Source organism: Neoarius graeffei, chromosome 24 (genome assembly GCF_027579695.1).
Source record: "Neoarius graeffei isolate fNeoGra1 chromosome 24, fNeoGra1.pri, whole genome shotgun sequence".
NCBI classification, from domain to species: domain Eukaryota; kingdom Metazoa; phylum Chordata; class Actinopteri; order Siluriformes; family Ariidae; genus Neoarius; species Neoarius graeffei.
Genome location: NC_083592.1, coordinates 26,841,853 through 26,867,628, shown reverse-complemented (window position 1 = coordinate 26,867,628; position 25,776 = coordinate 26,841,853). Strand labels below are relative to the sequence as shown.

The following is a 25,776-nucleotide window of genomic DNA, read 5'->3' as shown; positions in this document are numbered from 1 at the left end:
GGATTGAGGGTGGAGCAGCCTTTGAGCGGCTCAAGGTCTTCTCCCATGGATGTTTGCTTTGTGCCAGCCACTTTCTCCAAATTGCTATCCCGCCATACTGATTTGACTCTTCTTCCTTACAGAAACGTCTTTTCCTCCCAGTCTGTTCTTCTTGTCTCCGCTCTTCTCTCCGAGAGCACGTTCTATTCGGCGGGACAGCTCTCCATCATTAAAAGGGTGAATGCATGTTGCTCCAATTAAGATGGCAGAGCTGTCACCCGTTAACTGTAATGGAACCTGTAACGCGCAGAACATCTCCGTGGCAGCCGCTTTTTCTGAAGGACTTTTTTGATAGCACTTTATTGTTGTTTTCATCACCCACTTCTTTTCTTCCATTAGGTTCACAAACATTGATGTGTATCCTGTCACGTAGACGTGCAAACTTTTGTTTACTTAGTTCAGGAAGGTTTCCAAAGTCGGCTGCAGATCCAGGAAGTGAGATCAAAATATAATGATCCTGTAAGCTTTTCATGCAGCTCTTTGGAAAGGGTGTGTCCTTCCTCTATTCTGGTCATCATGATCTCTATGTCTGTGAAGGTTCTCAGTCATCCAGGGCCATCCATATGGTAGGTGCTAAAGAAGGCAGCTGGACTTGCTTGAAATCCTTGAAGATGTTTTACCTCTCATCCGAAAGGCTTCTTCGATTCTGTCTGACTAGTGGGGAGTTCCAGGTATTTATCCTCCAGTGGACCAAAAGCAACCCTAAGGAGAGTCGTTGAGGTCACATGGGTCATTGACCCTTTCAGCCATCGTGTAGGTGGTAGGGTCACCTTCTAGGCTGCTAACACCGTTCACACCCGGCCTCCGGTGACCCTAACACCTACACGATGGCTGAAAGGGTCAACGACCCACACTGATCTCAACAACTCTCCTGAGGTTTGCTTTTGGTCCACTGGAGGATAAATACCTGGGACTCCTCACTAGTCAGACAGAACTGAAGAAGCTGTTCGGATGGGAGGTAAAACGTCTTCAAGGATTTCAAGCAAGTCCAGTTGCCTTCTTTAGCACCTACGGATCACGATCTCTAGTTTAGTCTGTTCAGAACTGGGTCAGAAGTTGAGGCCCAGGTATTTTTAAACAATCAGTGAGATTGCTTCATGTGTGCTTTAATAACAATACTTTAATCATATACATGATAACAGCCTCCTCAGATGTCAGCTTGTGATGTTGTGGAGGTTTGTTTTGTTTACTTGCCATTCTGCAAGATGGATGGAGGATAGACGAGTTCTCCATCTCTAACTGAGATTGTCTTCAAATAGATCGTGTCTCCCAGCACGAGTGATTCATGATTGTATTGAGTCGGCAGTAGATAAACTATAGATCTCTCTGGGAGACACCAGGAATGACGTCAGATGCTTCATGACCCAGCAGCATGGCTGATGTTTTCGCACGACTGCAACATGAAAACCAGCACTATAATTGCCTGTTCATCGGTGACCAAAGCGCATGACGTCTGTCTTCTTTCAGCACCACTGAGCACACGGTGCAGTTCCTTTTTTTCTTTCGGTCTGTCTGGAATTTCTTCTTACTCCTAGTTTGGCAAGTCATCCATTAATTTCACTCGCTGTACATGAGATTAAAGGAATTCACCAGCGTTTTCCCACCCAATCCGTGTCCACGACATCTGGAGTGTAGCTGTGTTTATCAGAGACAAGACCGGACTTTCACTGCACTGGAGAAAGAATGAATTACCTTTTTGTTTAAAAAAATTATGTATATTTAAAGCTTAAAGGAGGTTAATAAATATTTATGTGAAACATTTTTGCTTTTATTAATTATTTCGTTAAGAGGATTATAAATTCTGCTCCTAATTTATCTGAGCATACCTTTTACTTACATTTGGCAGTGGCACAGAGGTTCGCATTGCCAATACTCAGCTCCGGAAAGGATCCCAGTTTGATCCTGAGCTTGGGTTACTGTCTGTCTGTCTGTCTGTCTGTCTGTGTGGAGTTTGGCATGTTCTCTCCATGTCCATGTTGATTTCCTCCAGGTTCTCCAGTTGTCTCCCACCTCCAAAAACATGACAGGAGGTGGAGCTGGATGTGCTAAATTGCCCCTGTGTGTGTGAGAACGGTTCCCTGGAATGAGCTACTTAGCTCATCTGGCCATAAGTCCGATGATCTGTTGCCATGGCATGGCGTCTGTTGTCCGTCCGTCATCCACAATTCAGTTAAATCGTATCTCCTCCATCAATTATCCACGGATTTCCTTTCTGATTGTTGTGCTTGAAAGAAATCACTCCGCACAAAACTTGGTCGTTGTTTTGTCAAATTTTTTGCTAACGAGTTCGTAATTGGGCCAAATTAACGACTTTTCCAGGCCTCTCATTAAAATTGTATCTCCTCTCTCATTTCTGACCCAATTTCAGTTCTGATCAATGTTTTGGGTAGATCTTCCCTTGAGGAACAAAACTTGGTTGTTTGTTGGTTGATTTTCTTGTTGTAAACAGTTTGTTTACCACTTTGTTTATTTTTAGTTAAATCGTGTCTTGTCCCTCAGTCCTCAATGGATTTCAGTTCTGATTGTTTTGTTTGAAAGAACTCAACCTTCTGCACAACACTTGGTCATTGTATTGTCGATTTTTTCCTGACAAATTAAAGGAGAACTGAAGTCATTTTTAAACTTGCTTTATTTCTTAATTAACGTGTTATTCAATTACGTTTTCGGTTTTAGTAACCTTATATCGTGACTCGTATTGGCAACTAATTGCAATTAAATATTATACTTATCGGCCAGTTCGGTTTTTAGCCGTGTTGAATTTAGTTCGTTTGGTCCACGGCAGGCGTCGCTTATCCGCGCGATCTTCACGAGACTTGTACGAGACTTGGAAATGTCAAGTGTCAGCGCCGCCATTTTGAAAACTGTTTTCCAAACGAAATATTGCACAAAAACGAGTTTAAATGACGATTACTGCCTACTTTTTTCAAACTTTCCTGATCGCTATCAAAACAAACAAAACTTCCGGCTTGATGACGTCAGCATTCGAAAGAGGGCGCGCGCGTCTTTTGACAACGTTGGCAGATGTCGTCACTTTGATTTCTGCTGTACGTTTTACTTCCGTCCTACGATGTCTCGCACAGGTCTCAACGCATCTCGTTTACGGCCATTGCTTTGACATATGGACTGATATATTACAGAGCATATTTCAAACACTCATAACTTGCTATAGCAGCGACAAAATAGCGATCAAAAATGCATTCCGATATTTAATAAATTGAGAAATAGAATTTTGATGATAAAAAATTTGCCTTCAGTTCTCCTTTAATAATTAGTTCAACTTAACACATTTTCTTCTGACTAGAATTGTATCTCCTCTCATTTATCATGCAAATTCAGTTCTGATCGATGTTTTGGGTCGATCTTCTGTTGGAAACAAAATGTAGTCTTTTGTTGATTTTCCTGTTGTAAACAAATTGTCGTGGAGGTTGGTCCTCTCTCACATTGTCACATTTCCGTTCTGTTTGATGTTCTGGTCGTCATGGTTGTTTTGATGGCAGGCCAGATGAGCTCCTACGTCCTTGACGTTCGGGTATCCCATCCCAGGGTGCGTTCCCGCCTCACTCTCTGGCCCAGGTAGAGACTGTCACCAAGTGACACACTTTGTTTGCAGAGGATCTGTGCCTAATGAAGTAAGCTATCTTTCCTGTGTCCGCTGATGAAAGGAGATTAGAGTGAAAAAGGTTGCACAATATGTGGATTAAGTCCGCTTCGGTGTCACCAGCCTTGCAGGCCAAGAGAGGAGATTAAAATGAAATCGTGAGCAGGGTAAATGTAAGCCGGGGAGGAAATCTTGAACGTGCTCTTTCCCAGACCTCTTTGATTCAGACCTTGTATAGGAGCTCCGGTGGGATTTGCTCCATCTCTGTGAATTATAACGGTGCTGTTTGTGTCTGGTGATGTGATTACTATGTAAAAAACACTTTGAAGATTTTATGGCTAAGAAACGGACACAGAAATGAAACGGCATCGTTAGTAATAACGCTCTGCGTAGGAAGTTCTGCGTATGAGAAGAAAGTGATTGGAAGCTCTTGGATGTTCTTTCCCATCTCCATGACCTCAGTGCTGTTTGCTTTTCAGAAGCTTCTCACCCACACAGCCTCGCTATCAATGCATTCTTAACACTGCCCACCTGATTCTGTGTGTGTGTGTGTGTGTGTGTGTTTTAACAGGTGCAGTACCAAGAGCTGAAACTGGATCCAAGTCACAGCCCAAATAAGAGAAAGAAAAATAACCCAGGATAGCTCTCTTCCTTCTCCCATGGACTCAGACTTAGCATGCCACGGACCGGCACTGATTTGGACCGGCTAGGTGTTCTTCCTCTCTCTCTCTCTCTCTTTCTCTCTCTCTCTCTAATCCTCTGTCTCGACAGAGGAGCACAAATGGTGAATGTGAAAATAGAGGAGCACTTTTAATTATTACCATGAGGGTTTCCGCCATACTTGTTTACTTTTAGTGCAGAGGAGAGTGTGAAAAACTCTTGACCCCTTTTAGAGTCGTACGGCAGGAGCTATTTGTCACTGGCTGGCATCAGGCAGATGGCTCTAAAAGCCAAGGTGTCCTTCCAGCGCAGCAGAGGGAGACCAGAGACAGGGAACGGCTTCAGCCACAAATAGCAGGATCAGCTGATAACACCGCCAGCCACAGTGGCACATCACGTCTCTATCTTGGAGGGGAAATATGATGGTTAGGTTGCAGTTTGCACCCTGTAATTTCCACAATGTGGTAAGGTAGTGCGCTGAAACCCGACGTCCTCCAGAGCAGTTATTAGAGTTGTCAGCTAAGCCTCTTTACAGTTCGATTTATAGCTTCAACTAAAGTGTTTGGGGGGGAACAACTGCCTGGTCCGAGAGCCAGTATTTATTCATCTGGGATATTTGTTTGAGGTAATCGTGTTATTTTAAGAGGATGAATGATGCATGCTCGGTGTATTTGCGGTAAAAAAGACTGGCATGTTTACAAGAGGCATATTAGTTTTGGTGACAAAATCCATTTTGGTTACTGAACACTAGCCCGCACTAAATCTTCTCCCTGCCTCTCTCGAGCCGCACTGCAGTGTGTCCGGGTCGCCACGAGGTGCCACCCTGTTAATACGGATGTCACTGTGGGTAGAATGGAGGGTGCATAGCAGGTGCACAGCGCTAATCAAGTTACAAACGCATCTCTTTTCCACTGTTTACTGTAGATTCAGTTTCCAAAAATGAGGACAGGCAGCCAAACTTAGAGGGCAGCTTTGTGGGTGTCTTCATTGTAGGGAATAGCTTTCTTGAAAATGTCAATAGTGTGTGACAAGCTGCTTCAGGGACTTGGCAGGGGTGCGGCAGAGGGCAGGAGTTTACCACCACTGCTGTGGAGGGAAGAGGACCAAGAGGGCGTAGCATGCCCTTTTTTTTCTGAACCTCTTCCAGTCATCCCTTTCTGAATTTGGCACGCCATGCTTTTTCCTCTCCTTCATCCATTCGGTTGAGTGAGAGGTCACAGCCTGAACCTCCTGAGAGATCTCTACTGAGAAAGTGTTGAAAGATCACAGCGCCATCAGAGGAGGCTTCGGTCCTTCCATGAAGAGTTTTTTTTTTTTTTTCTCAAAAAAGAACCCCCCAAAAAAACCCTCCCTTATATTCATGCTTTTCTATCAGCACATCTGTCATATGGAAAGCCCACTGATTTCTCTGAAAGCATTTCTTTACAAAGACAACACACTCCCCATTGACCAAGACACTGATGGTACCGAAGTGATCTCTATTATTTAAAAAAAAAAAAAGAACACTCTCGAAGAAGAAGAAGAAGAAATGTTTGGAAACTGCTGAAAGGGAGGACTTTTCTAAGCCTGAATGTGTACGTGCTGTTCAACTTTCTTTTAATTGTTCCGTAGACGTATCATGTGGCTTGTGCATCTCCCATCCAGGAACTGGTTTCTTTTTTCATAATGCATATAATCTACGTTTGCAAGCAAACCAAAGTGGAACTTTTTAACATTATCAATGTCGAATGTAACATTTCCATAAGGGGGGGGGGGGGGGGGGGGGGGGGGGATGCACTTTTATTTGCACTGAATTTTAAATCTGTTTATTTAAGTTTTTAATTCATGTAAATATAATAATAACATAATATGCTTGTAAATGGTAAGATGTTTATGATGTATAGCTCTAAATGTGTTATTTCCCTTAAAGATAGTTAGAGATATTGTATTTGCGCCTGTTCCATCATCACTAAGCTCCCAGTGGTTGGATGAGATGCAAGTGAAGGTGGAATGCGAGAGAGAGAGCACTGCTCAAATATTTCAGTAACTGCCTCAGATGAATGTCTGTTAATTTTAAGAAAGAGACATGAAGATTATTAAATATTTTTATCATCTCTTGCTTTTGTACTGGTCGTCACTCGGGAGGGGGGGTGCGTACGACTCGACAGTGCATTGAAAGGAGAGAAAGTCGGAGGTGATTTCAGATCCAAAGCTGAACAGATGACATGGTGTACAAGGTGTTGTGCTATTTAGATGTAGGGAAGTTACTTCCTCCGATTCTTTGCGGTGGGTCTGCAGTCGAATAAAATACAGGTGTGTACAAGGCGTTTCTCGACGCAAAAATGTGTGTCTAATCGGTCATCTCGGATTCCTTCAGCCACCATTAATCGTCCCACTGTGCTGCCGGATTTGCTGCATGCGCGCTCCACTCCAGCTGGGCCTCTGCTTCCTACCAAAGAAATCAGGCTTTGATGCAAACATGTACATATCACCCACTCACTGAGTGATCGAGGGGCTGCTCGTTTCATGCGAAGGGGCCAGAGGGGCCTCCCCTGTGCTCTGAGCCACTGTGCTCCCCTACCCTAATCATTTATTAGTCTGGCCGTCCCTCCGCTGTCTGATCCCTGCTGTTATTCAATATGAGCACGGAACATCGCACGCTGCACCTCGCTACAAATAACAGCACAGCCAGACGCTAATAATTACCGCTACATGAGAAAAGAGGGCAGGAACACTCGGGTTTGTTATTAATGAGACCTACCATTGCTCTTGTGCTGTCAGGTGCAGGCTATCTTTGCACGTCTCGGGTTTAGCTCTAATCCTGCCTCTAATGTTCCGCCCTGCTCTACCAATCTCTCGTCACCTCTAGAACATGCAACGTAGTTGAAAAGACCCGGCATCAAGGAAATGAGCCGTTCTTCATAGGGATCTGGGCTTTTTTTTGGTCTTGACCCAAAGGGCGGTAATGGGATCAATAGAGCGAAAGGGTCTGAACCCTGAACCCCACCTGGCACACAGATGAGCCTGATCTATCTCTGTCCAGCATCATATAAGTCCCATCCTGTGTGGGGTCTATTTAGCATGGGACAGCAGAGCGTACCACACAGGAGGACGTGGTACGGGGTTGAATTAAAGGTTCACACAGCAGACCTGTAGTACAAGCTATGGTATGGAGAAATAAGTGCAGATGGAGGCTGTAGAGGCCACAGTCCTCAGGCTGATTTAGGAAATAAATGTTGGCAGTGTTGAGTAAACCTGTGACAATTATGAATCACAAGACAATTAAATAATCAAAGTCCCTCTCACGCCAGAATCTGGTCTTCCCAGGGAGTCTCCTGTCCCAGTACTAACCAACTCTTCAAGGCGTATTGGGCGGCGCCAATCTCTGTTTCGATAGCCTATACAGCTAGGGTTACAGTGGGGGGGGCTAGTTCTCTGGTAACCACGAGAGTTTGACTCCCCACTCACATCTGTATTGTAGCGTGCCTTGCCAGACGGCAGTAAGTACCATTTTTATGATGGTCTTTGGTATGATCCCACCGCAAGTAGAACTCACGATCTCCCAGTCGAGAGGCGGACACACTAACCACTAGGCCAACTTGCGGTCATCTTCGACTTGTTCAATATCATGCTAGCTGAATGGAATATATCTAATATACCACGAAAAAAGCCAGCCAATATTATTATTATTATACACTCTTTTCCAGCTTTTTGATGTCTGTTGGTATGTTTTTCTCTTCTAAACATGCCTGAAGAATATCTAATGAAGGCTTAGTAGCCTTTTGGATGTTCAGCACGTCTTTCTGTTTCCCGGCGAACAAAGAAATGCTTCTGCACATGCAGAGCAGAAAACTCTCTCATTGGATATTCACATCAGCTCCGACATGTGACGTCATGTTGTCTTGACAACCATGCAATATCGTAAACCATATCCAATGCTCATTCTCCATTGGGTAGAGTGACGTAATACATGTAAGATAATGCCCAGGTCAGATGGCAGAAAAACGCATGCTGTGACCGGTCGGGTGGCGACCGATCGCAGGAGGACGCAGGCGCTTTGTGTCAAATCCTTTGTTGTGGTCAGATGTATTGCGAGACGCAGAGTTTTAAGCTGTTGCGACAGGACGCAACCAGTCGGAAACAGACGCAGCACACAGAAAACCTTTTAAAAATATAAGGCCATAAGACTGCTTAAAACTATTTGCAGGTGCAGTCTGCGTCTACCTGCGATGCATCGCAGCCATCTCTAAATACTTGTCTTCCCCTGTGTCAGCCTGCACCCAGCTGCCACTACCTGCTTCAGCCTGCGATTGGTCACTCAAGTGTTGCACGACCGCCTGCCTCTACATGCATCAACCTACTATTTGCACTTGTGTCAACCTGCATCAACTAAAGACCCTCTACATCAAATCATCCATCAAAGTCCTTCCCACGCCATGTGGCGCATAGGGAGGCGCCGATCTCCGTTTCCATAGCCCTCGGCCTCTCGCCTATTATACAGCTAGCGTTACAGTGGGGGGTGAGTCCTCTGGTAACCACGAGAGTTTGACTCCCCACTCGCATCTGTATTGCAGCGTGCCTTGCCAGACGGCAGTAGGTACCATTTTTATGATGGTCTTTGGTATGACCCGACCGTGAGTAGAACTGATCGAGAGACGGACACGCTAACCACTAGGCCACTCGCCGGTAAAGGCCCTCTACAACATTCTGCATCGTCATGAGTCAACCTGCGATTTTATCATCAGGTAGACGCAAGTAGATGAAAACTAGTTGCAGCCTGCCGTCTGACCTGGGCATAAGCGATATGCTAACAATATTGCATGCTATCAAACCAAATGAATGAAACCCGCTAGAAGGGAATAGAACACATTTTTATTCCACGGAATAAGTGTCCTGTATGTATAATAATGTATCATATTCATAAATGACCTCATCTCATCTCATTATCTCTAGCCGCTTTATCCTTCTACAGGGTCGCAGGCAAGCTGGAGCCTATCCCAGCTGACTACGGGCGAAAGGCGGGGTACACCCTGGACAAGTCGCCAGGTCATCACAGGGCTCATAAATGACCTTATACCACTTATATAGTATAAGCAAAACACTATTATAATAATTCTGTTATACAAATGGAACAAATAAATTATAAAAACATATAAAACCCTTTTGCTAAAATTCTCAAATAGGTTACTAGACGTTAAACTGGACGATGTACTACTGGGGAAACCGTTCGTATTGTACTCTTCTGCACCAGTGCACAAAATCATGGCTTTAACATTAAGCATGAGTGACCAAGTTACAACTTTGTGCACATGTATGCTGAGACCTTCAGTAAGTCACCTCTCCTGTGTTGGCGAGTGTATTTTATACGGTTTACACATCGCTGAATTCACTGTGCCTCAGTGCAATGATTTTATTGAGCTTTAAAGAAGGATTTGGACAGAAAGCCCAACCATGTCCAAGCTCCCAGACCACATGGCCATTGTTCATGTCGATCACATTGCTGGTGGTCTCGCCAGATGTCCTGGTGATGCTGAATACACATGCAGTGATGTTCTAGTCAGAACTTGGGATGTGCCGCGTTACGTTACGTTACATTACGTACTGGCAATACATTAGCCATTTTACTGCTTTATACCTTAGGTAGCTGATTGATACCCCTGATTAACTATTCATCTTCCACAAAGAAAAGACACTGGGTCTACTGGGTGGGTAATGGACATCACCACTACGGCCTACGGTTACCCAAAATGCCACAGGGCATCACTGAGAGACAAACTACTCCCAGAATTCAGTGTTGATACTCTGTGTATCTGAGCATCACTGTACATCATCTCAAAGTTCGACAACTTCAGGTGGCTGAGTGTAGCAGCCATCTTGGAAACCCTTTCCAGTTAGTCCTAATTCCTTCTGACATTGCAGCACAAGTTTTCCAGATGATTCTCAATGGCCCTGACAGGAGGGGTGAAATAGAAAGCTAGCTATTCATGTAACTGTGGTTCCATCAACACCGAAGAAGCACCAGGGCTCCGTGTGAATATGCGATCAGCACCGACTCAGCAAGGTTACAGAACAAGAGAGCTCCATCACAGCAGTATTTATTACAAAATACTACCTCAAATCTCACTTCACTACTTCTTGGAAGGCGCGTGTGCGCGTGCATGCGCACCAGAAGGGGTCCAGATCACCATCCCTGATGGTTAAATTATTAAATGATGATGCAGATGTAATCTATGTAATATCTCATCTCATTATCTCTAGCCGCTTTATCCTTCTACAGGGTCGCAGGCAAGCTGGAGCCTATCCCAGCTGACTACGGGCGAAAGGCGGGGTACACCCTGGACAAGTCGCCAGGTCATCACAGGGCTGACACATAGACACAGACAACCATTCACACTCACATTCTCACCTACGGTCAATTTAGAGTCACCAGTTAACCTAACCTGCATGTCTTTGGACTGTGGGGGAAACCGGAGCACCCGGAGGAAACCCACGCGGACACGGGGAGAACAAGCAAACTCCGCACAGAAAGGCCCTCGCCGGCCCCGGGGCTCGAACCCAGGACCTTCTTGCTGTGAGGCGACAGCGCTAACCACTACACCACCATGCCGCCCCCTATGTAATATATCAATATATTAAATAACTAATAATGTAGTCAGTCATGGTCCTGGAGTATTTGTGTTTAATGCTGTAGGGTGTTTGGAAATCTGGGATATGAATGTGATCAGGTGTTTCTTCGAATCCCTGTTCATTAAAAGGTAAAGATTTCCTCTGAAAACTTTAGTGGATTTGTGTTTATATTTATTTAACATTTACTGCAGCCTGTTGTCCTGTTCTGCTTGTAAATGTACAGAAATATCGAGATTCACTTTGTAACTTTGCTTCAGAGCATCACTATTAACTTGGCATTAACTGTTAAATAATTAATATTGTCTTCTTTACATTTTTATAATCTTTACTTTCTCTGCATGTTTTAAATTTACTTTAATTTTAACTTTATTCTATTTTATTCTTTATTCTATTCTGCTGGTTTCTTTTTTTTCTCCTCCTATTTGAACTTCTACTTCATTTTATTATTTTATTTCTACTATTGTTTAATTCTTATTATTTTCTTTTAATTCTTTTAATTGTTTTAGAATAAAAATAAAATTATTTTATGTAATTTTATTTCTCTATTGTTTACTGTTTTTGTTTTTACTTCTGTAAAGCACATTGAACTGCCATTGTGTATGAAATGTGCTATATAAATAAACTTGCCTTGGCATGTGGCAAAAAAGTGCAAAAAGTGTTTATTTAATGAAAGAAAAACGTATTGGATGAAAAACATTCAAGGTCAGAATGGAAAGTACATCCCTTGGTCCAATCAACAAATTAACAAGAACTAGCTCTTTGCTCGTCACGGTTGAGCCTCGCCGTTGAGCAGAGCCGTCCCCTCGGCCTGCAGGTCCTTCAGCAGCTGGATGAGCAGACTGGTGTGTGTCCCATGGCAGTGCATCAGTGCAGGACTCAACTGCAGCACATACTGTTCCATACTCATCAGAGTCCTCAGATCATTGGCCAGGTCTCCTGCTGGAGAGTGTCCCCAGTGTGAGCTCACTGTCTCCGGGTTCAGGGTAAGCAGCGTCTGTGCTGTAGAGGGACTGAGCTCCAGCACCGGCTCTACAGTTTCATACGAGGGGATGTGCTGCTCCACTAAATAGGTGAGAAGGAGGCAGCTGAGGAGACATGAGCAGGTCTCCACAAAGTTCACGTCGCACACCTCAGCGCTCTGGACCTTCAGAACGGCGTCTCCTTCTTCAGCACAGCGTACGAGCTCCTCACGCAGAGCTGCACAGGAGACCAGGTCCAACGGAGTGTGACCAGAACAATCACGCAACTGCAACAGTGCAGAACCTACAGAACATAGAACAGGTTAGGGTTTAATGGAAAGCACACGTCTGCAGTAGTGCTTTAAAGATGGTGATAAACTTTTTTTTTTTTAAAGGTACATGTATCTGGTACCTTTAGCCATTTTGTTGGCAACATCTAAAGGAAAGGGACCATCATAGGACCACAGCTGGGCAGATATTATTCGGTTGATGGACCATTCTGAGCACAGGAGTGTCACGGACATGATGTTGGGGTTTTTAAACGAATCAATATCATTTCTGGTTCAAGAAACACTCCACATACCAAAAATATTTACTCATCATTGGACAGAAAGAGAAGAGGAGGATAAGAACAGGAACTGTACGACGACAAGCTAAGCTACTGTCTCTCTAAAAGCACATTTTGATCACAGGGTAATCCGACACAGCATGTTTACCATGTCAAACCCAGAACTACTCGTACCCTAGTTTCTGATCACATGGCATGACCCATGGAAGGAGCAGGTTGTGAGGTGGTGCCACCGTTTCCTTCTGTTAACAGTAAAACATCAACAGCATGAGCAGCTGTATTCAGTTTCTGGTATTATCTGTCCAAAACACTGAGCAGCAAATCAAAAGAAATGGAGTTTTCCATCGTAATCCAGGTACCGTCCGATTTTGTAGTACAACATTCATAGAAAAGCCACCAGTAGGAGGACAGCACAGGATTACATAAAACTCACAAATATGGTAGTGTTAACAAGAAACATGGTCATGGACCTGGGGGAGGGAACCCCACAATACCTCAACTTGTACTGTAAAACATAAATAAAACAAATGTGATAATTTGCAAATCATGGAAACCCTACATTACATTAAAAATAGTACAAAGACAACATATCAAATATTACAACTGAGAAATTTTATTGCTTTTTGAAAAATATTTGCTCATTTTGAATTTGCTATCAGCAACACTTCAGAAAAGTTGGGACGGGGCAACAAAAGACTGAGAAAGTTGTGTAATGCTAAAAAAACCCCTAATTTGGTTAATTGGCAACAGGTCAGTAAGATGACTGGGTATAAAAAGAGCATCCCAGAGAGGCGGAGTCTCTCAGAAGTAAAGATGGGGAGGGGTTCAGCGCTCTGTGAAAGACAGGGCAACAATTTAAGAATAACGTTCCTCAATGTAAAATTGTAAAGAATTTGGGGATCACATCATCTATGGTCCATAATATCATTAAAAGGTTCAGAGAATCTGGAGAAATCTCTGTATGCAAGAGACAAGGCTGAAAACTGACATTGGATGGCTGTGATTTTCAGGCCCTCAGGCGACACTGCATTAAAAGCAGACACGTGTCTGTAGTGGAAATCACTGTATGGGCTCAGGAACACTTCAGAAACCATTGTCTGTGAAAACAGTTCATGACTGCATCCACAAATGGAAGGTAAAACCAGATATAAACAATATCCAGAAACCCCGCCACCTTCTCTGGGCCCGAGCTCTTTTATGATAGACTGAGGCGAAGTGGAAACTGTCCCGAGGACTGACTAATCAAAAGTAGAAATTCTTTTTAGAAATCATGGACACCATGTCCTCCAGGCTGAAGAGCAGAGGGACCATCCGGCTTGTTATCAGTGCACAGTTCAAAAGCAGCATCTGTGATGGTATGAGGGTGCATTAGTGCACATGACATGGGTAGCTTGTACATCTGGGAAGGCATCATTAATGCTGAATGATATAAACACGTTTCAGAGCAATATGCTGCCGTCCAGACAAAATATTTTTCAGGGAAGGCCTTCCTTCTTTCAGCAAGACAATGCCAAACTGCTTTCTGCACATATTAAAACTGCATGGCTCTGTAGTAAGAGAGTCTGGGTGCTAAACTGGCCTGCCTGCGGTCCAGACCTGTCTCCCATTTAAAACATTTGGAGCATTATGAAGCACAAAATACTACAAAGGAGACCCCGGACTGTTGAGCAACTGAAATTGTATATCAGGCAAGAATGGGACAACATTTCTCTTTCAAAACTACAGCAATTGCTCTCCTCAGTTCCCAAACATTTACAGAGTGTTGTTAAAAGTAGAGGTATGCAACACTGTGCCTGTGCAACATGCCCCTGTCCCAACTTTTTTGAAACGTGTTGCTGACATCAAATTAAAAAATGAGCATATATTTTTCAAAAAACAATAAAATTTCTCAGTTTCAACATTTGATATGTTGTCTTTGTACTATTTTCAGTGAAATATCGAGTTTCCATGATTTGCAAATTATCGCATTCTGTTTTTATTACAGTTCACACAGCGTCCCAACTTTTTTGGAATTAGGATTGTACATGAGCCTGGATTGCACCTATTGATGACGTGAGCAGAATGGAGCAATTTTCTTTAAATCACAGATCTGTTGCTGGAGGATTTATCATATAATTTGAAATGAAAACATGACTGCGGACCCTGGTTTAGAATTCATCTAAGGACCATATCAGTGTGACAAGCAAGAATCTTAAAAGACCGGTCTAGCACCGCACTCGAAAACCAACTGTATTCAATGAAACTATTACGGGACGCTATACTGAAGATCGCTGTGCAACCAAAAAGTTAGTATCAAAGCACTTTTTTTTTTTTTTTGTTCCAAATACTAAGGTCACTTTTCGACATAATGTACTGTATACTCCCTCCCCTCAAAAATGGAGGTTGTTTGACTTGTTGGCTTTTTGTCTGTGTTTGGCCAATCAATGGTCTACAGTACTGCTTGCTCTACCAATCTCTGGTACTCTTGGTACCCTGGCAAGATGGATATTTAGTGATGTTACTGTGCCTGACATTCACATATCACAGCACAAGACCTTAATGATGTCACTACCATGTCAGTGTTGAGAACTGTCCACCTCCCAAACGTCTAGCCAGTGGTGTTCCATGTCCATTTTATACACACTGGACCAATAAACTGAAAGTTTCCCTGCAAGTACCATTCCAAGAAGTCAGCGCTGTTGCTACCTGGGCGTTGTTGTGCCCCTTACCCAGGTTCTACAGCTCCGGTGACATGAGTGTGGCTTTCCGGTCAGCCAAAAGGTCTGTTGATTCCTTATGGCATTGTGTCTATTACTTTATAAGTTGAATATGAAATATTTTTAATGGTGTAAAGTTCATAATGGGGACTATAGCAGGGTTCAGCCAGCGGACAGTGTGTGGATGCATTCTCTCTCTCACACACACGCACTGATCTGCCTGCCACTTGTTCCTCTAGGCTACTGCTTCACACTCCGTGGCAAACTTATTGTGACAATGAAATGATGGCTAGTCTGATCAAGCCACACACTGACATTGACCTAATCGAGCAGATTGCTACAGTGTCGTTTCACACACTGCATATCTGTCACTTCATATAAAAACAACACCAGTGCACAGAATTTCACAGCACCACTAATGAGCTTTTTATGGCAAGTGCAACAAAGTTAAAGTAAGAGCGACGAACTAAATTACTTCCTACATCAAGTTACTAAAAAAAAGTGGTGATCCTTGTGTGTGCTCATACAAACTCCTAATTCTCATCTCATCTCATTATCTCTAGCCGCTTTATCCTTCTACAGGGTCGCAGGCAAGCTGGAGCCTATCCCAGCTGACTACAGGCGAAAGGCGGGGTACACCCTGGACAAGTCGCCAGGTCATCACAGGGCTGACACATAGACACAGACAACCATTCACACTCACATTCACACCTACGCTCAATTTAGAGTCACCAGTTAACCTAACCTGCATGTCTTTGGACTGTGGGGGAAACCGGAGCACCCGGAGGAAACCCACGCGGACACGGGGAGAACATGCAAACTCCACACAGAAAGGCCCTCGCCGGCCACGGGGCTCGAACCCGGACCTTCTTGCTGTGAGGCGACAGCGCTAACCACTACACCACCGTGCTGCCCATACAAACTTCTCAGATGTCCAAATCTTTCAGGTCTGTAATTCCAGTTCATGTTCATTTTACAGTACGTTTGAAATTTTCTTTTTGTTTCACCTTGTGGTGAAAAAAAAAAATGAGAAAAATACAACCTTTAATTGAAATAAATTTATGTACGCCCTGTGATGACCTGGCGACTTGTCCAGGGTGTACCCCGCCTTTCGCCCGTAGTCAGCTGGGATAGGCTCCAGCTTGCCTGCGACCCTGTAGAACAGGATAAAGCAGCTAGAGATAATGAGATGAGAAATTTATGTACAGTTTTGAGTTGACTGGAGTGTGGAGGAACTTTCAAGCTGTAATCCATGACTTCCTGATTAACTGGGGGACAAATATGAGGTGGCACAGAGGCCAAATTCCCTTAGTCATCCATCAGCATGGGAAAGATAAGAGAAACACAAACTAAATGAGGGAGAAGTGTGTTGACCTTCATAAGTCAGGGAATGGTTATTAAAAAATAGCTGCTCACCTGAAAATGTCCATTTCTCCTGTTAGGGCAATGATAATAATAATAATAATAATAATAAATTGGACACCAACTGGAACTGTTACAAACTCTCCTGGAAGAGGAGCCAAGTTTATTTTGCCCCCATGTACAGTGAGGAGGGTAAGAGAGGTCAGAAGAGGGAAAAAAAAATCCCCCAAGGATCACTGTTTGTGAATCACAAGAAGGAGGACACCTTGGGGTGTCCAAGTCTCCAAAACCACCATCAGACTCCACCTCCATGCCAACAGATTATTTGGAAGATATGTCAGGAAAAAGCCTTTTCTGTCAGTTAACCACAAACATAAGAGTCTGAAGTTTATGAAACGCAGCTACAGCTTTGACTGGAACCGTGTTCTCTGGGCTGACGCAACAAAAATGGAGCTTTATGGCAATAAACACTCAAGGTGGGTTTGGTGTTAAAAGAAGGATGGCTGTAATGAAAAGAACCCAATCCCAACTGTAAAATATGCTGGAAGTGCTGTGATGTTTTTGTTGCTGTTTTTCCTCCAAAGGCCTGGAAACCTTGTTAGGGTGCACGGCATCATGGGCTCCAGGAAATCCCAGGACATTTTCAGTCAGAATCTGGCTGCTTCTGTCGGGAAACTAAAACTGGGTCGTCACTGGATCTTCCAGCAGGACAATGATCCGATGTCCAAATCAACACTAAAACGGTTCACTGAGCACAGAATCAAGATTCTTCCGTGGCCATCTCAGTCCCCCGACCTGAACCCCAGTGAAAACCTGTGGGGTGAGCTGAAGAGGAGAGAGCACAGGAGAGGGTCGAGGACCCTGGATGATCTGGAGAGGGTGTGTAAAGAGGAACGGGCTCAGATTCCCTGCTCTGTATCTCCAACCTTCAATAAAATGTTACAGCAGAGACTCCGTGCTGTTTGACTGGTAAAGGGAGGGTGTACGAAGTGTTACATGGAGAGGTGACAATAACAGTGGCATGTGTTTTGTTGAAAATAATTACTTCTTAAATGAGGGATTTGTTTTCCTCTAAATAAATCTATTTCAATTAAAGGTTGGATTTTTCTCACTTTTTCAGAGCGAGATGAAGCAAATTCACCCAAAGGTGGATTTTTTTCTAACCCTTTTTATTATTATTAATCTTTACAAGCAAAGGACTCTGTATTTGAGCACAAAGTTAGTCTTGATCAGTTCACGTCAAGTGTAGTCTCTTTCTCTGCTCTCAGTCACTATATTTCTAAAGAAAACTGTATTTGATGACACTTGACTCTGAAACCCATTTGTGAACGTGGCAGCAGCACTCCAGCAATCCTGCAAGTGAAAACGTTGATGTTTGGAAGAACTGCTGCTGTCAAAAGCTACTATGCTTGTATTGTGCACATGAGGGAAAAAAAAAGTAACTGATTATTTTTAAAAAGTGCAGGCAATGTTTGTATTTGAAGGTCACGGGCTGTCTCCATACGCCATCATACTCCGAGTGTCTGAGCAATCAGTAAAGCTCTACTGAGAAAGAAGGAAGTACAGAAGAATAAGGAGAAAATTATTACTTTATAAGCGTTATATCAAACAAACTGCCTCTTGATGTCTTCAGTAGCATTTTGAAAAATGGGTGGCTATAAAAGATTGAAAGAAGATTGTCTGAATGCCTTCTTTACAGTAAGCATTTGATGTAAACCAGGTTGCAAAAAATTGCATTTTACAGATTTGTTTGCATTAAGCATAAAAATAACTCCACTGTCAAACAGAACACGGTCATCAAGTAGGAATCTTGCCATAATGACAAGATTTCCAAAAAGAATCTTAAACAAACAAGATCAACGGTGAGCTACTGCTCACTTACGTATCCCCTCCCCGCTTTCACTTATATCAGAACGCAAGCAATCGAAGGAACAGGACACTTATTATGAATGTTGACTTCAACAAATAATTAACTCTGAAACAAGTCAGTAAAGAGCAGTGTTCTCTCCGGGGATTTCAAACAGCATCCTGGTAAACTGTCCTTTCGAAATAGTGTCAAAATCCACCCTGTGTGTTTAGTAAATACATTCAGTTGGTAAACAGGAAGTTGATGTGGGACAGACCTGAAAACGGTACACACGGTATAGAACCCCAAGCTGAAGCTCTGTACCAAATATCAAGCAGTTGTGATTTGTAGTTGCTGAGAAAAGTGTTACGAAAACTTTGTGAATCTATGCTATATGTTTCGAAAATACATTCAGTCGGTAAACAGGAAGTCGATGTGCGACAGACCTGAAAACGGTACACACGGTATAGAACCCCAAGTTGAAGCTCAGTACCAAATATCAAGCAGTTGTGATTTGTAGTTGCTGAGAAAAGTGTTACGAAAACTTTGTGAATCTACGCGATATGTTTCATAAATACATTCAGTCGGTAAACAGGAAGTTGATGTGCGACAGACCTGAAAACGGTACACACGGTATAGAACCCCAAGCTGAAGCTTGGTACCAAATATCAAGCAGTTGTGATTTGTAGTTGCTGAGAAAAGTGTTACGAAAACTTTGTGAATCTACGCTATATGTTTCGTAAATACATTGAGTCGGTAAACAGGAAGTTGATGTGCGACAGACCTGAAAACGGTACACACGGTGTAGAACCCCAAGCTGAAGCTCGGTACCAAGTGGCTATGATTTGTGGTTGCTGAGAAAAAGGGTGTTTCAGACAGACGGAGATACGGATAGATGGACAGAGATAAACTAGTATACCCACAGGTATATAAATCCAAAGTAGCAGGATTTGATTTTGCATTTTTAACTAATCCAATGATTTATTCTGAGCGTTATGTGCTTGTCATAAAACACCAAACTCCAGAGTAACTGACATCCTGAGAAGAGAATGGAAACATTACTGTATTATTTTTTACATCTCCTTTTCTGTAATTAACCACTATGGCTTGGTGATACCAGTTCACGAATGAGTTGCCTTGTAGATGAATGTTGGAAGACGTTCACCATTCTCAAATTTGTTTGATCACTGCAGCCACGCTCAAAATGCATCCAGTCAAACAGTGGAAGGATTTAGAGCCAGTTTTAGCTCGAACATTTGGATACGTTTTGCATGAATGGTTGATGCATCACCACGAGACTGAAGCAGAATGAGGCGCTGACTGCACTGCTGCTTCTTAGGATGGTGTACGGTTGGGTAGTGTATCGCTCATGTGACCATCAGGACAAAAATCTTCACCAAAGATTCTTCAGGCGTAATAATATTAAAGCAGGAACGTGGACTGCATTTGTCAACGGGATTTAAACTCAGCGCAGTTTTACAGGGCCGACGCGTTCGAAGTCAATTTACAAGACATCCAAGTTCCTTTAATGCAAAGTAACGAGTTAAAGTCAGTTGAGGCTGACTGACGAAGAGCGTACAGTTTACATCTGTCTGTTTTGTGGAGCCCAATGTTTATTGCTTCTTTGGAAGGTCAGTTCATAGCCCCAGATGCAAAGCTTGGCTAAACACTGCAACTGCAATTCATCTAATAAGCAGCAGATGCCTCCTTTAAAGGGTTTCAAGTGTAATTCCTTCATTTGGAACATTTCTGATCATTTTCGGTTGCTGAGAAGTAAACTGTGCACAGTACCGGTCAAAAGTTTGTACACCCCTACTCTACTCATTCATAGGTTTTTCTGTATTTTCTACATTGCAGAACAATACTGAAGACATCAAAACTATGAAATAACATATGGGACATCTCATCTCATCTCATTATCTCTAGCCACTTTATCCTTCTACAGGGTTGCAGGCAAGCTGGAGCCTATCCCAGCTGACTACGGGCGAAAGGCGGGGTACACCCTGGACAAGTCGCCAGGTCATCACAGGGCTCATATGGGACATATATAGAATTATGTGGTAAACAAAAAAAAGGTGTTAAAAACAAAATATGTTTCATATTCTAGATTCTTCAAAGTAGCCAGCGTTTACCTTGATGATGCTTTACTACATCATCATCATCAATATTCCCCATCTGCTGCTACAGCAGGTTGGGTGCCCAGGATCTCATCCAATAAGGGCAGGAACCTCTGTTCGTTCTGCATCTCCCTCTGTAGTTGGACTGGGGCAAGTCCAGTTAATTTTTCATAGATTGTCCAAACACACTATTGGCATTATCTTAACCAGCTTCATGAGGGAGTCACCTGGAATGCTTTTTAATTAACAGCTGTGCCTCGTCAAAAGTTAATTAGTGCAACTTCTTGCCTTCTTAATGCGTTTGACATTAAATAGTAAATAATAACAATACAGGGTGGCACGGTGGTGTAGTGGTTAGCGCTGTCACCTCACAGCAAGAAGGTCCGGGTTCGAGCCCCGTGGCCGGCGAGGGCCTTTCTGTGCGGAGTTTGCATGTTCTCCCCGTGTCCGCGTGGGTTTCCTCCAGGTGCTCCGGTTTCCCCCACAGTCCAAAGACATGCAGGTTAGGTTAACTGGTGGCTCTAAATTGACCGTAGGTGTGAATGTGAGTGTGAATGGTTGTCTGTGTCTATGTGTCAGCCCTGTGATGACCTGACGACTTGTCCAGGGTGTACCCCGCCTTTTGCCCGTAGTCAGCTGGGATAGGCTCCAGCTTGCCTGCGACCCTGTAGAACAGGATAAAGCGGCTAGAGATAATGAGATGAGATAACGATACAGTAAACAGCCCTATTCAAGATCCACAACTGTAGTAATCCATATTACGGTACGTCAAAAAAAACGCTCAACTAAGTAAACAGAAATGGCATCCATCATTACTTGCCATGTCTTAATTAATAAAAATAGAGAAAAACCACCGAATCAGAAGGTGTGTAAAAACTTTTAACTGGTCCTGTATATCATACATATCAACCTTTGGTCAATCAAACCCTGTATAACCAACCTCCAAAATCCATATTTCCCTTATAAAATCCGTATAAGATGCAAATTAAAATAATTTACCTAAAATGTGAATGATAATTAACAATGATATATCCAAGTTACTTTTTATTCAATATTAATAACAATAAACATTCAAAATGAATACAAAGCTCCAATGTTTGACAAAAACACAAAGTGTTATCAGCATAGGTACGAAGGAAATACTTCGTTGTTTGGAGACAGGTTTCACCGAGCGGCTATTATGCACGAGACTTCATATTAGCCACAAAGTCAGAAAAATCTGTTCATAAAATTACGTTATAATGACCAAATACAATGAAAAGTATTTTTCCAGTCTCACCTGTGAAAGGTAATCCCATGTGGACGGTAAACCTGTTGGTACAGTTAAACGCAGCACATGAATGAGGCATCTTTATTCTCGGCTACTGTCTAGACGCTATACCAGAGACGGCTGAAGAATCTCCACTTTGCCACATCCAATATGGTGGCGAGGATGACGTATGATTCTACGCAGAAGGCGGCGTCTATGTTTATATGTCTATGACTTCCCGGTTGGCGGGATTCTCGCAATGCGGTGTGCGCATGATCAAAAGTGGAACGAAGTCTCGCTACCACAAGATAACGCGCGATTTCATAAGACTCTTTACTGGCTGTCTGTGGTGTACAGTACGTTTGTAAATGTTATGCGCTCTTTTATCATCGTGGGAATTGATTATAGCTCTAAATAAATATTGAAGTTTTTTTTAAAGAAACTGTATAACTTTATTTATACGCCCGTATACTACGTTTACTGAATCAAATCCGTATAAAATATGGACATTCCGTATAGGTTGACATGTATGTGTATATACACACATTCATGCTGAAGGAAAACAATGGCTTTCTAAACTGATTTCTTTACAGATTCTGTGACACAAATCAGGGTCAAACTTACAAGCAAATGTTATCCAAATCACCTCCTGCCAAGCTTGCAGAGTTTTAATCAAGAGAAAATGGCGGCATGTCTGTAAAATTAGCCTCAGTGAGGCTGTAGCTCATACCGGCCAAGACGCCCAAAAAATCGTAAATATGATGGGTGGTGCCACCATCTTGACAACTTTTATGCACACCCACCTGGGGAACACTATGTGAGTTTGATCAAAATCCGATCAATCCTTAGGAGGAGTAGCGATTTTTGTAAATTACGGACGGACAACACGTGATCGCATCAGCTCACCTGGCCGCAGGCCAGGCCGGATGAGCTAAAAATCAATTTTCTTTCGGATGTGTTTCTCACAAGACCTTGTACTTGTTAGCCAAGATACAAGACAGCTTTTTGTAGCAACAATAAATTCACACTTGTAAGTTAAAGGTACTAGAAGAAGAGCTGCTGGAAATGAGCTACTGAAAATGATGCACTGCACCATTCTGATTCTTGTTTTGTTTCCATATTATAAAACAGAAATGGTTTTCATAGTACACAGGCTACTGCTTTAGTGTTGACTGGCTCTGGCTATAGGCAAAGGAACGAGACATCTGAAGGGACAGAAAGGATACTAGAGCGGCGGCTACAATTATCGACAGTCCATAATTATCGACACCTTTTCAGATTTACCAATAAAAAGCAATTTTACAAAGGTGAGTTTCAGTTACAGCAGTTATCACTGGTTAATTAATCAACCGGAAGACCCGCCCTCGCCCTTTGATCTTGTCGAACTCGTTACCTGAGATGGATTTTTTTTTTTAGCACGACCAGCAATCTGAGGAAAACCCGGACGTCATCATCGCAGGTAAGCACGGTGGAAAGATCACGGACATGTTTTTACTGATCAAACTCACCGATATTTCATGATCTCCTTGATGAAACCTACTTTGTTTCTTACTCTTTCATTTGACAGTCGGCATTTTGTATCTAAACGTGTGTTTGAGAAGTCACGTAAGGTGTCGATAATAGTGATCACTTTCACCCGTGTCCACCATTAACGACACCCTGCGTAATTAAGTGACATTTACAACTGTTATGGATCGATCTTTGTGTAACATTGTTGAAGTAGATGAAGTACTTAAAAAAAAATAAAAAAGTGCTGTGATTTATTTATTTTCTGATTCGTAACAGAATGGAATGTTTACAGAGTATTTGGAATCCGACTGCAATAAATAGAATTAGACCAGAATTTAATTCCAAGCAGATAAAAAATGACAAATATTCAGATTTTTCTATTCCATTCAGAAAATATTTTTGTTTGCAGTTTGTTGTAAATATCTACCACATATTACAATATCAGTAGACATTTTATACTTTTAGATGTAAAAATATAAAGTTTTGGTTCGAGGCGACCTTTGACCTGGATTTCCATGTGGTTACGATGTCAATTGCCTGTTGATATTTATTGGTAAACGACAAAACTAGAAATTAATACAAACAGCAACGAACGATTAACAAAATGTGATCTACGAAAATATTTAGAAAGTGGAACAAAAAGATTTTCTGACACGGAGTAAACATTATCAGTTCATTTGTTTACAAACATTAGAATTACTTCCTCATTTACGTAAAACACCGACATCCATATATTTATATAAAAGATATTTTGTACTAAAAGTCTATGGGAAACAATTTTTAAATAAAAACTATGCTTTGTTAACTTAATACCACATACCGATTATTATTTATTTATAGAAGTAATCATCTGGATGTTGATACTTGTGGAACGGTTTCACGTGATCTGATACGCTAAGTAATCGGTAATCAACTCATTTTTTTCCAGTGGAAGTTTGAGTAATTATTCATGCACAATTTACATATTGAAAGTCTTTTCTACTTTTGCAACGGCCAAAAGATCATTATAGGTGTCGATAATTGTAGTAGTTTAAAAAAAAAAGTTATCACAAAACTCCTGGCTTTTCACAACCATTAAATGATGTAGCTTTTAGAGACTTTGTCCACTTCAGACAAGATGTGCACTTGATCGGGGACTGGATCCTATGAGACCCAAAAGATTTGTAGAAGCAGGATTCTTCTTACTCTTATGCAGGTGAAAGCAGGAAGTCAGTTATAAAGCTTGCAGTATGGGGGTGTCGTGGCTCAGGTGGATAAGGCGCCATACCATAAATCCGGGTTCGATTCCGGCCCGAGGTCATTTCCCGATCCCTCCCCGTCTCTCTCTCCCGCTCATTTCCTGTCTCTACACTGTCCTATCCAATAAAGGTGCAAAAAGCCCAAAAAATATCTTTAAAAAAATAAATAAATAAAGCTTGCAGTATAAAGAAAAGCCACTTTCGTTAACAGCAGCATCCTGAACAAGGCTCGAGCCGTGCATTTACTGCACTCCATACTTTCCCCTGGTCAGGCCATGCTGGTTTAAATGACTAACGTATTTATATTTTGGGAATTAGAACCAACAGAGTTGACAAGTGAGCTAGTCATAGGTGGGTACAAGCCAAAATAATGGCTGTGGGAGTGGGTAGGATTGGTCAGAAATCTTCCAGGAGCAGGCGTCAGTGCCATTTTAAAAATCAATCCCAGATACACCACTACTTCACAGCTCCGACAACTCGACCCGACTCAAAGTTTGTCCCAGACTGGTGGATTTTTCCATCTAATCTCTCTGAAGGATTTCTCCATGAATAAAGCCTGCATAAATTTTCCAAATGACACTTCACAAATTAAAAGATTTTCAATAACAACAAAATAATCCCAGCTCTTCAATAAACAGGTCTTTTCCTTAACAGCACTGTTTCCAGTCAAATGGGAACGAAGGCCTTGAATAAAAATGGATGCACATTCTTGCAAAGCACGACAGACCAAACGCACAAGTAGTTCCTAAGTGCTGAAGCCGTATTTAAAGTGGGAGATAAAAACGAACCGACATTAAGCATTTAGGAAAGTAATTAAAATCTACATCCTTGGAAATGCCAGCATGCGTGAATATGAGAAAGGAAAGGCAGAAGAGCTTTTCATATTCACTGCCGGACAAGTGTCTCGTTTAAAATCAGGATGACGCAACGTTCGCTTCTGTTTACTTTCCCATGGAGTCCTGTATCAAACCCATCGGCTCAGAGAGAGAGAGAGAGAGAGAGAGAGCGCTGCTCCCTACCACTGCCATGTCCAAGCATCTGACAGCCTGAGACCTGGAATGTGACAAAAGCTGAGGTGTGTACCTTCCCAAACACACACGTCACTGATAAATGCAAGCTACGTGCAGGTCTCCCTCCCTCCCCCCGGACAACGGTATGAGCCGCTGCCTATTCTTCACAATGGCCCATGAAATCCACATCTGTCAGTGCACACATGCACACACGTACACACGATTGGCCTGGATTTAGTATTGGCTCGTGCATCACACAGAGTGATTGAAGTGAACCCAGGTATTGGCTTACTGTGGCAAAAACTGCTTGGCAGGTAAA

At 42.6% G+C, this 25,776-nt stretch overlaps 2 protein-coding genes across 7 annotated transcripts in view; one reads left to right on the top strand and one right to left on the bottom strand.

Moving 5' to 3' along the window:
• The window catches only part of mctp1a (multiple C2 domains, transmembrane 1a), a 393,574-nt gene extending 387,533 nt beyond the window's left edge, over positions 1 to 6,041 (top strand). For all 3 annotated transcript variants that reach the window (XM_060906951.1, XM_060906950.1, XM_060906953.1), the window contains one exon: positions 4,209 to 6,041. In XM_060906951.1, the coding sequence (XP_060762934.1) occupies positions 4,209 to 4,280 (72 nt within the window). In that variant the 3' untranslated portion in view covers positions 4,281 to 6,041. The remainder of the gene's footprint in view (positions 1 to 4,208) is intronic.
• Positions 6,042 to 11,544: 5,503 nt separating this feature from the next.
• Positions 11,545 to 25,776, bottom strand: part of slf1 (SMC5-SMC6 complex localization factor 1) — a 121,326-nt gene continuing 107,094 nt past the window's right edge. For all 4 annotated transcript variants that reach the window (XM_060906945.1, XM_060906946.1, XM_060906947.1 and 1 more), the window contains exon 19: positions 11,545 to 12,166. In XM_060906945.1, coding sequence (XP_060762928.1) covers positions 11,670 to 12,166 — 497 coding nt within the window. In that variant the 3' untranslated portion in view covers positions 11,545 to 11,669. The remainder of the gene's footprint in view (positions 12,167 to 25,776) is intronic.